The 11515-nt window shown below is 46.6% G+C and overlaps 2 protein-coding genes across 3 annotated transcripts in view; both read left to right on the forward strand.

The window, feature by feature from the left end:
* The first annotated feature begins 176 nt into the window (after window positions 1-176).
* Window positions 177-6009, forward strand: unc93b1 (unc-93 homolog B1, TLR signaling regulator). Its single transcript, XM_029851449.1, has 14 exons — window positions 177-440; window positions 1115-1210; window positions 1280-1421; window positions 1504-1657; window positions 1737-1898; window positions 2226-2355; window positions 2467-2560; window positions 3105-3229; window positions 3421-3603; window positions 3684-3957; window positions 4032-4153; window positions 4381-4503; window positions 4900-5212; window positions 5284-6009. The coding sequence occupies exons 1-13, from the start codon at window positions 438-440 to the stop codon at window positions 5149-5151; spliced, it is 1860 nt and encodes a 619-aa protein (XP_029707309.1). The 5' UTR covers window positions 177-437; the 3' UTR covers window positions 5152-5212; window positions 5284-6009.
* Window positions 6010-9477: 3468 nt separating this feature from the next.
* Window positions 9478-11515, forward strand: part of crybb1l2 (crystallin, beta B1, like 2) — a 2843-nt gene continuing 805 nt past the window's right edge. Inside the window, exons 1-5 of one of the 2 annotated variants that reach the window (XM_029851376.1) lie at window positions 9478-9550; window positions 9881-9975; window positions 10078-10196; window positions 11025-11157; window positions 11242-11384. In XM_029851376.1, coding sequence (XP_029707236.1) covers window positions 9886-9975; window positions 10078-10196; window positions 11025-11157; window positions 11242-11384 — 485 coding nt within the window. In that variant the 5' untranslated portion in view covers window positions 9478-9550; window positions 9881-9885. Of the gene's footprint in view, window positions 9551-9880; window positions 9976-10077; window positions 10197-11024; window positions 11158-11241; window positions 11385-11515 lie in introns of those variants that run through there. The other variant, XM_003971960.3, reaches the window with a different exon arrangement.

The following is an 11515-nucleotide window of genomic DNA, read 5'->3' on the forward strand; positions in this document are numbered from 1 at the left end:
GGAGGTGAGATTCTGCAGCTATTAAACATCCCATAATTCCACAGTCTGGGACAGAACTGCGAGATAAAGATGTAGAATGGGCTCCATCCCATAATCCCATGAGGAGGCGGTGCCAGCCCCTCCCCGCCCCAAACTGGCCAATATCTGGACGTTTCAAACGGAGAAGAAGAAATAATCAAAACAATTTAAACTGTAAGTTCACATTTCTGGTGAGTCACGGGACTTTTATAAAATCTTTATTTTTCGACGACACATAATCGACGCTGGTTTTGCGTGCGTGTGTCTTTAAGACAGAGGCAGAAACTTTTGAGGAAGTGGAGGATCGTTTTATTTTCACTTCAGTAAAACTCCTATTTATACCAACGGTGTGTGCGCGTGCCAATGAAAGCGGAAGTATTGGACCATTCTCGAGGACACGACAGCTCTGCGCGCGAGCCATGGTAAGAGAGTTTAGACGCAACTTTAAATCGTTAAAAAGGTCTAAAAAGTAGAGAAAGTTCTATAGTTTCACAACATAACGTCGCGTCAGACAGCTACGATCAAACAGTTTGTTCTTGTATCATTTTCAATTTATAGTTCTCATGTAAAAGGAGATTAAACTATTTAATATGAATATGCATTTGTGTAAAAGGTACAGATAGAAGTAAATATGTTATAATATGTTATATAAGTTTAAATATGTTGGTGTTGCAGATTCTGGGGCTGTTTTCTTTTTGACTGCCTCAAATTTAAATCTAAAAAGTTCTAAATGTGATTGAGTAAAAGAACAATATTTTCATCTATTGGGGAAAAAAGCAGAAAATTGAAGCTGAATATGGTCAAATTAAAGTTTTGCACCATATTTGCAATAAAATGTAGATTGTGTTTACAGGCATGGGAGCATAATTCCAACAGATACGATTTTAAGCCTTAAAACTCTTTTGAACAACTGAAGGACTTAACACTTATTCAAACTGGGAGACAATTATAGTTACAAAGGAGATTTTTCCTAAATCATAAAATAATGAAACTCAATAAAAAAAATCCACCAATTAAAAAAGCTGTGTAACTCGATCCTTGCCACTTATCTTCAAAATGACTGTTTCGTTTGAGTTTGCTGGTTTTTTATCATTAGATGGAGGCTTCTGACACGGAGGAGTTTGGCGTCCATGCAGGGGCTCCCATTGGTGGCAGTAACGAGCTTCTGGATGTTGGACAAGAGGACAACCAGGTGACAAACTCGGCTTCACAGGACACGTATCGGTCATTGTGCGTGAGTTTCACCTGTATTTCCCTGCAGATGGAGGAGTTCCTGGGCCCGCAGGCCGAGTACAATGAGGAGGAGGAAGAGCGGAAATACTACAGGAGGAAGAGGCTGGGCGTCATCAAGAATGTCCTCGCCGCCAGTTTCGGGGCCATGATTGTGTACAGTGTCTACATGGGTGAGTCTGACTGGAGAGCAATGAAGAGGTGCGCTGGTAGACACGCAGGTGTATGAAGGCCAGGTGTCTGTGGCCACCGCAGGGCTCCTGCAGATGCAGCTCATCCTCCATTATGACATGACGTACCGTGAGGTGAAGTACAGCAACCTCGGCCTGGAGGACATCGATCGCAAAATGCTGATGGGCATCAACGTCACGCCCATCATCAGCCTGTTGTACACCCCCGTGCTCATCAGGTAGGAATGCACAAAATCACACGTTTGTCTTCATTCAGTGAGCGTTCATGACGTTGGGCCAATCCTCTATATGTTCAAGGTTTCTCGGAACCAAGTGGATGATGTTCCTTGCTTCGGGAATCTATGCGCTGTTTGTGTCAACCAATTACTGGGAGCGATACTACACCTTGGTTCCCTCCGCTGCAGCCATTGGCGTGGCCATTGTGCCCTTCTGGGCCTCCCTGGGGAATTACATCACCAGGTAGATATCAGAACGTGGCAGGAAGGTGCGAGTTCGTGTCAACACGTCCATGTATCACAAGAGTTCAGTTCAATTAGTGATCGTTGGTGCGACTCATCTGCTGACCTCATTAGGCTGCTGTTACTCCCACACAGACAACACTTCCTTTATGGTGAACTACTTTGATATGATATCAGATGGTTACAAAACAGGGAAGAGAAGAGCTGCAGTATAAAGTTGCGTCCAGCTCAGAAATGTTAAGCATTAATTGACACCTGCTCTGTATATGTGATACATACATTAAATAGCTCTCACTGCTGTTTATTCAATGAATCCAACCTCCTGTAGGATGGCACAGCAGTACTACGAGTATGTCAACTACAGAGAGGAACATGTGCAAGAGCAGAAGAAGCTTCCTAAAGGAGCGTGCCACCGTTACATCATCGTCTTCCAGTCGGTCTTCAGCAGCATCTTTAATGTGAGTCTTCGTCCGGCCTTCGTTCACGCAGGCTTTTTCCTTTTGTGTGGTGTTGAACAGCTGCAGAGGCACTTGGTCATGACTTTCTACCTTCTCTCTCTTCCTCCTCAGCTGAGTTTTGTTTTTGCAGAGTTCCCCATGCGGTTTGTCCTTAATGGACACCTGAACACCAACAAGCACATTCTGCACAGCGTCAAAACCTGCGGTAAAGACACCCGGCGCCCTGCATTCATCCACTCGCCATTGAGACTAGGAAAGGGAGGCGCCTGTGTCATTGACACTGGGCAAGATGACAGTTTTCTCCATTTTAGCTCAACTATGTTTAGTTTATTCCACTGTGCATGCAGTATTTTATTCTTCAGTCATAAACTACAAGAAGCCAAATGATTGGACAGTAAACTGACCATTCTGCCTACAGGCGTGGGTCCGGGGGATCGCTGTTTGTTCTGTTAAAAGTCTGATTTTCCCTGAGTGATAGTAAGAAGAGAGAAGCCTCTTTAAATGCCAGATATTTGCCTTTGTTATCCCGCAATTTACCAAGGCCGCCAAAAAGAAACGATTCTTTTATTCGTCGCTATAACTGCTTTGAAACTAAACACGTGCAGCTGAGCTCTGAGCTCACTTCCCTAAAAAAAAGTTTCCTTTTAGTTCTGTAAGACCGTCTCGCACCGGGTTACTGCTAATGCTGCTTCAGTCCACATCGTAGCCACACAAATGGCGCCGCGCTTCACCACGTCTGCCTCCCCCAGGGGCCAACATCACCGGACTGATCCCAGGCTTCAACACCACCATCCTGGAGCGACTGCCCCGCTCCATGCTGCTCATCGAGGTGGAGAGTATCCTCATGGGCTTCGCCTTCCTCGCTATGATCATTGTAAGAGCAAAGAGGAAGCGGCGTGCGGCTGCGTGTGTGTGTGTCAGTGATGGAGGCCGGTGGACTCTTGAAGTAGAGATTCACCGTTGAGTTTTTGCATATTCACCTCCTAAAGCAATCGAGCGTTGGTTTATTTGGCCAGAGCAGACGCCCAAAAACATCTGGAGTGAATAGACTGCTGTTGCTCCCAGTTCCTGCTGCTGTGCGGTGCTGCCTACCGGCCGACCGAGGAGATCGACCTTCGCAGTATCGGCTGGGGAAACATCTTCCAGCTGCCGTTCAAGCACCTCAGAGACTACCGCCTGCGGCTGCTCTGCCCTTTCTTCATCTACAGCGGCTTTGAAACCATGTTCGCCGTCACCGGATTCTCCCTGGTACTGTGATATTTCCCTTTCCAAATTCAATTTAGTCAAAGAGAACACTGAGGAACATGCTCGAACTGCCTGTTCCACAGTCGTACGGCGTCTGCGTCTTGGGGCTGGATAAACTGTGGCTTCTCATCGTTGTCTATGGGCTGTCCTGCTCCGTCTTCTCCTCCCTCTCGCTGAGCCTCCTGTACTTCCCCCGCTGGGTGTGTCTGGTAGCGGGCGCAGCCGTTCACGTGACCCTGATCGTGGTCCTCCTGGCGTTGCCGTTACGTCCCAACAACCCGGAGATGCTGGGCCCACTCCTGGTGATCTCTGCACTGTGGGGCCTTGGCTCAGCCCTCAACAAGACGGGCGTCAGCAGTAAGTGTGTGTGTGTGTGTGTGTGTGTGTGTGTTCAGAGACAACACGGGCTGACATGAGCGTCTCTGCTTCAGCTGTGCTGGGACTGCTGTACGCGGAGGAAAAGGAACGTCTGGACTTTGTCTACGCCATCTATCACTGGTGGCAGGCCATCGCCATCTTCATAGTTTACCTCTGGTCCAACCTGCCCATGAGGGTATGACGAGCTGTCACTCAAATAACTGGGATAGTGTGTGTGTAAAGTGTCTGAACTTATATTATGGGATACACTGGGTGCACCACATCGGGTCGGGCGATCCTCACTCAACATTCAAACACCTTACAAAATGTGTGCACACTATTTAGTGCACTAACGAGGGTATAGGGGCAGTAATGGATGCTGAAGGGAAGCTTAAATTTGGCTTCCTGCATCGTGTGACGCAGGCTAAACTGTCCATCCTGCTGGCGACACTCTTGGTGGCCTGTTACTGCTACTGGCTGATGGAGCGTCGCCTGTTGAAGAAGGTGTCCTTCAGGCTGCCTCGCATCCCTCGGCCCCGACACAAGGTAAGGAGGAAACGCCGTCATCAACGGTGAAGCCTTGATAACGGGAAGATCGGCATGCTGAGGAAGTGAGACGTTCCAACGAATTCCCAGAGATAAATAAATCATAAATACTTAGTTCCCTCTTGTAAATTGCATAAAGAAGGAATAGTTTTTATCCCCAAAGCAGTAAATACTAAAGAAAAGTAATAAAGTGTTATAAAATCTGTGTGCAGCAGCTGGAAAGTTTTTCCCAACTCTCATTAACAATTTATAGAGTCATTATAATGTCACAGAAAGTGATATTGGATTAGAAATAATAACAATGATGATTTAAAAATGATCTGAACACCGACAGGTGTGGGATATTTGCTGGAGCGGCGCTTTTCTCATTAAATTCTATATTTTTAATATCCGCAGGTCAAAGGCTACCGCTACCTGGAAGAGGACAACTCGGATGAGTCGGGCTCTGAGAACAGCGATGGGGAGGAAGAGGACGGTAAAGGTGACGGGGCCGAGGAGCTGGACAGAGAGGGCGGAGGGGGAGACCAGCATGCAGCATCGGGAGACTCCTCGCCTGCAGCGGCGAGGAGAGCGGCGGAGGTCCACCATCGCAGGCGAGACAATGTTCAGGCGAAGGAGGGAGAGAGCGAAGAACGTCCTGGAGGCTGAGAAAGGAGAAGAGAGAGAGGACGGACCGATGACAGAGGAGGGAGACATCCATGCTCATGAGGTGACGCTACATTCACATACTAGCAAATACTGTGCATCTGTTCTCATTTTCCTCTCCGATCTTCCGTTTAGAGCCTTTGGTCCGACGCCCCTGCTGTGAGATGTGTAGGTGGAATGTAAAGGACAGAGATGCTATCCTCACCCTCTAAGCTCCCCGTCTCTGACATCACCGCCACCATCCGCCGCTCCCTCCCCTCTGGTTCAGCCCCGCCGCCTCTCGCGCCTGCTGACGTCAGCATCGCTGCTGCCCTCCCCCACCCAGCGCTGCCATCCTGGCCCACGTTCTAGTCACCTCCCACCTCCCTGGCGTCCCCCTCAGCCCAGATTATCATCAAGACTCCTTCCCAGTTACCTATCGCACATTAATAATTATAATATTTATTAATAGTTCTAATGAAATAGGAGCATGAGCAGAAGGACGGCTACATTGTCCACATGATAGGACCAGCTGTAAAATAATGTAAAGATAATTATTACGTCTGACTCGTGTCGGGAGCATTAAATTTGGACGCTGTAGGTTGGTCGTACAGAGCTTCTTTGGTCCCAGTTAGCAGACTTTTGTCATGATTTATTTCTTTGATCTCATTAATACTGTGGACATTTGGACACGACTTCAGGAGAAAACTGGATGTTGACGCTAAAGAACGATCTGTTTCACGTTCACGGCATATTTTCCTTTATAATCTGCCCACCAAACTATTCTACCAGCATCATAAAAGCAACAATAAAAGCTGTTAATGTATGTTTTCATGTATGTTCACTGGAATAAACTTCCTTTTTCGTTTTAGTGAGCGTTAACTGCTGAGGTCCTCGTTTGTCCTCTCTTTAGTCACACACACACACTGTCACCATGGAAACCTCCTGTCAGAAAAGTTAGTGTTTTATTTTTATAAATGTAGTTATTCTATGTTCTATTAATCAAGGTTTGTTTTATTTATAAGTGTAATGGTCAATCAGCGATAGGGCAAGAACTGTGGCAACAATGTGATTTCTGATTAATTATTTGTCTTATTGATGGGCCTGATAGAGCGGGCGGGCGGGGGGAAGGGGGGGGGGGGGTCAGAGTGCTGGTTCCCACAATCTTTGGATCAGAACCGACAACAGGAGGGAAGGGAGGACGAATCCTCTGGTTCCAGCAGCTACAGCGTTAGAGTTTTAACAGAACAGTATCGCAGTATTTGCTCAAACGAACCAATTCAGCCTCAATCGAGTGATGACGCCAATGTTGAAATTGGGTTTTTTCGCAGAGATCATCAGGGTTGTTTATTCATTTTGTTTATTTTCGGATGGCTGTATTCTGGAACAAAGACCGGCTCCGTGAATAGATGACAGCTCCAAAGATCCATTAGTTGCCTGAGTGATGTCCCTGGTGATGAATCTCATCTGGAAAAAAGAAAAGGCCTAAAGAATTCAATATTTTGCCAGTTTTATTTAAGAAACTGTGAATAATGTTTTTAACAGCTTCCCCAAAAATAATATATATCTCTCTCTCCCTCCCTCTCTCTCCCTGGCTCTGTGTCTCTCGCCCCTGACTCAGCACATCGTGGCAGAGGTGAGGATGGGGAATGTGAGGCCGTTGTTGCTCTATTCGTATAGGTCAGCAGAGCCATATAGAACAACAGCGGCTGGGACTATAGACAGAATGAGGAGGATTTGGGAACTATTTGGGAAGGGAGTTTTAACCGGGACTTCGGAAAGTCGAGGAAATTCAGAGAGTTTTAAGAATTGAAGCTGAACCGTCGTCAAAGAAATGAACTAATAAAAGAAGAGAATGATCCCGAATGTCACCCTCAACGTCACGTTGAGAACCGTGCAGGCAGCAGGCTGACGTCAACGGCCTCTTCACTGTTCTCATCTGTTCTCACTGTTCTCATGTGTTCCCACTGTTCTCATCTGGTCTCTCGGTTCTCATGTGTTCTCACTGTTCTCTCGGTTCTCATGTGTTCTCACTGTTCCCACTGTTCTCATCTGGTCTCTCGGTTCTCATCTGGTCTCACTGTTCTCATGTGTTCTCACTGTTCTCATCTGGTCTCTCGGTTCTCATGTGTTCTCACTGTTCTCACTGTTCTCATGTGTTCTCACTGTTCTCATCTGTTCTCATCTGGTTTAATCTGCTCTCATCTGGTCTCACTGTTCTCATGTGTTCTCACTGTTCTCATCTGGTCTCTCGGTTCTCATGTGTTCTCACTGTTCTCACTGTTCTCATGTGTTCTCACTGTTCTCATCTGTTCTCATCTGGTTTAATCTGCTCTCATCTGGTCTCACTGTTCTCATGTGTTCTCACTGTTCTCATCTGGTCTCACTGTTCTCATGTGTTCTCACTGTTCTCATCTGGTCTCTCGGTTCTCATGTGTTCTCACTGTTCTCATCTGTTCTCATCTGGTTTAATCTGCTCTCATTCTCGTTCTCGTGTGTTCTCACTGTTCTCATGTGTTCTCACTGTTTTTACTGTTCTCATCTGTTCTCACTGTTCTCATGTGTTCTCACTGTTCTCATCTGTTCTCATCTGGTTTCATCTGTTCTCACTGTTCTCATCTGTTCTCATCTGGTCTCATCTGTTCTCATCTGTTCTCATCTGTTCTCATCAATAACAAACAGGAAGTAAAGTTCTGCTGTCAAACAGTCATTGATTAAGTTGCTGATTATATCACTGTCCGTTAAACCATCACAATGCAGGCCAGCAGGTACTCGTGATTATTATGGGAATTATATCTTTATTCACTCTGCTTTGGGTCTCACATCCCATAACCGCTGACCATGTGCTCTATATACCAACATCATATCCTTCAGAACAGAGGTTCAGAAGCAGGAGTCTCATTTACTGTTATTTGGATTGTTCCACTGTAGAAGGCGGCTGACGCTCCTGCAGGCTCTTGAGCTCCGTAGAACTTTCGACTTTTATTTTTAGCTCCAGAAATGTTATTGAAATCATTAAAAGGCCAATTTTCCCACAGTAATGTCTTTCATCTTGTCTTTTCCAATGAGGCCTTTGAAGCATTCCCACGGCGCTGGTGACTCAAAAACTAAAATTCAGGTGATTTGTCAGGCTTATTTAAATTTTATCCGGGAGTTTTCTGTTGCTTCTGTCCCCCAGTGGAAATCTGTGCTGGAAACAGCGTTTTATCCAGGACATGTCGGCCATGAGCTCATTCTGAGCATCCGGAGGCTTTATTCTTTATTTACAGTGGGACAATCAGCACCTGCAGACACGTTACAAATGTAACTGCACATCGTGGCTCATTTAACAAACTGAACGCCAAAGGAAAAGATTCTGGAGTTGTATGACAATCCTTTGATGTGGGATTAGACCTGTTTAGTTAGTGAGCGCCATATTATTCAGATATGGAGCTAAAATCTGACACATGCGCCAGATTTGACAGATTTCTTCCCATAAGACCCCAAAACTTAATTTCAAAAAGGGGAAACAATGAGGTGCTTTTTCCGGAAAGATCAGCCACACATTCATGACATCTTCATGCGAATCCTTCTTATGTGGATCCAGCTCCAGCTCATGAAGAGCATATGATTTACTATTAGAGGACAATACGCCTGTTGGAAGTGTGTGAAGCTTCTGCCGCTTGGATGGCAATGCTGCGTGAATGAGAATGACCGGACCCAGTCCTGCCATTTACTTCCCCTTTCTCAGAAACGTTACCTCTTTTATTTCCGACGTGCCTCTAAAAATGCCTCTTTTCTCCGTTGACCTTTTGCCTAGCGCGTCTGTCTGATCCGAAGAGCAGCTGCAGTCTAGTAGCTAGTAGCTAGTCTATGTATCGTTGCTAAAATGAGCCTTTAATGGGCTTGAATCTCACATTAAGAGCACAATAAATGACCCAGAGTGTGCGAAGAAGAGCAGTGGGCTGTGATGTATTAGTGTTCTCCTCCTCCCACTGACCACGCACATCAGAAGCTGCTCGCTCCATCGGGGTATTACTGCTCACACTTTATTACTTTTTTATTGTTTGTCCCACCGAGTCTTTATTATGAAAGCCCCTTCTCATATTACGGAGAGATGATGTGATTTATGGTGAGCACGGTTGGTGTAATTATTTTTAAAAAAAATCAGCCGAGAGAATATTTGCAGAGCTGATTTTCAGCATTTCCCCCACTTCCTAACTTCTTGCCTCTCTCTCGCCACCCACTCGCTCTTGCTGCCCCTCTCTCTTTGATGATGGGGGTATTTCTATTCTGTGGGGGCTGTGAGCTCAGCGAGTTTGTTTTTGTCTCCCTAATCCCCTCAGCCAGTGCGCCAGCATATAAAAGTGGCCGGGGGCCTAGTGCATCCTCACATGACATCAGTCTGTTTTGTGATAACTCTGTTACCAACCCAGCGGCCAAGGTAAGAGCGAAAAATAGCTACGATCAAATCTACTCTTCCGTTTATGGAGCGGATTCGATCGTGTGTTTAGCAAAGTCTCAGGCTTTTGGTAGTTAATTACATTTGACCTGTTCTGAGCTATAAATGTATCAAAAATGTTGGTCACTTTTATAATATTCGGTTTTTCTGGACAAAGAAAATATGATTTGGGTTTGTTTTTTTTTGAGGGGGGGGTGCTCCAAAATATAAATCTTTAAATTCTATCCTTTTCGAGCACATTAATGGCTCTGTTGTGATTCTAACTAATGTGACGGCGTAAAAGAGGTTGAGGTTGCATCTTCTCCTCCTCAGTCATCATGTTTGGAGACAAATCCAAGGCTTCTTCCCAGACTGACTGGAAGATGGCTCAGAATAAGATGTCTGAGATGGGGATGATGTCCTACAAGGTACAGCCAACCCACAAACACACACGTGCACAGCAACACTGCACGATCATTGCCAGTCCAGGTGAGCGCTGACCCATGCCGACCCATGCCGACCCTCTCCAGATGCACGTGTTCGAGCAGGAGAACTTTCAGGGCCGCACCATTGAGATCAGCGGTGAGTGCATCAACGTCTGTGACCTGGGGATGGACAAGGTGCGCTCCCTTCGCGTCGAATGTGGTCCGTAAGTATCCTGCCGCGTGTCCGCCTACACATGCACGCACCCCATAATGTGCCCAGCGCCCTCAGTCCTCCTCTGCACTCAGCACTATACGAGCGTTCCCATTTTTGGGAGTTTGGCTGATGCTTTTATCCAGGGTGATTTGCATAGTGCTCCAGTAGCTTCGGCAAAATAATGTGACGATCATGTGACACTACAGAGCGCTGAGAGCCGAAAGAGGCAGAGAATGAACAGAGCGGACAATCGGAAGTCAGGTGACGGGAGAAGAGAAGGCAGTTTCCTTTAACCTGCAGTGGAAAAAGTTGTTCAAAAGTCTAGAAAAGTAGTTTTTACATGGAACGACGGGACGTTTTGTGCTAATGTTACCAAAGACTCATAGTGTGACGCCATCTATGACGAAGCAGAGAGGCAGTTTAAGCTGCTTTAGTTTTAAAAAAAGATCTTTTTTTTGTTGTGTCCTGTAATACAAATCCAATACGAGATCTGTTTAACTGGTTAAAGAGCAGAAGGTGATTTAAAACCAACCCTGTTTGGGCAGAGAGGCTCCATCAGCAGGACTAACCAGCAAAACCAGGGTCACCGAGGTCATTGGGGCGACTGGGGTCGCTGGTGTGAGCGTCACCGGACCTCAGTAGCGATCCTGTAGACGAGCGCTGGTTGGTTAACGCCGTTTAGATGCAGCGGTTAACTCTGCCGTGGTTTCCCATCTAAGTCGTGATGGTTGCTGGACTCCAGCTGTGTCTGTCAGGAACATCTGGGGCCCCCACAGGAGGCCCCCGAGCGAGTGGGATCAGCGTAGCGCTCCTTTAAAAGCCTGTCTCCCCTCCTCAGCTTTGTGGGCTTTGAGCAGATGAACCTGTGCGGTGAAATGTTCATCCTGGAGAAGGGCGAGTACCCCCGCTGGGACTCCTGGAGCAACTGCCAGAAGAATGACTACCTGCTGTCCTTCAGGCCCATCCGCATGGTAACGGCACCAGCTCTGTCTTGACCGTGCGCGACCTCCACTGCGATTTCCATAGCGTTGCTCTTTTTTTTTTTGCTCCTCCAGGACCCGGAGAAGCACAAGATTTGCCTGTATGAGGTCGGAGAGTTCAAGGGTCGTAAGATGGAGATCATGGACGATGACGTTCCCAGCTTGTTCTCCTACGGTTTCACCGACAGGGTGGGCAGCGTGATGGTCAGCTGTGGAACGTGAGTCAGGAGATCGACTGAATCCTCTTTATGTGATGGGCCAACGATGTAATAACCTTTGTTTAATTTAACGGGAGTGAGCAGAACAACAGGCAGCTTGAATGTAACGACCATGCTGCCTGATGATGCGT

This window comes from Takifugu rubripes, chromosome 17, assembly GCF_901000725.2.
Source record: "Takifugu rubripes chromosome 17, fTakRub1.2, whole genome shotgun sequence".
NCBI lineage: Eukaryota > Metazoa > Chordata > Actinopteri > Tetraodontiformes > Tetraodontidae > Takifugu > Takifugu rubripes.

Bases quoted from the DNA above. Each gene is read 5' to 3' on its own strand.
- unc93b1 (XM_029851449.1), top strand. The intron at 1,422-1,503 runs GTGAGTCTGACT...TGGCCACCGCAG, and splicing joins TGTGTACAGTGTCTACATGG to GGCTCCTGCAGATGCAGCTC. The intron at 2,561-3,104 runs GTAAAGACACCC...TGCCTCCCCCAG, and splicing joins GCACAGCGTCAAAACCTGCG to GGGCCAACATCACCGGACTG.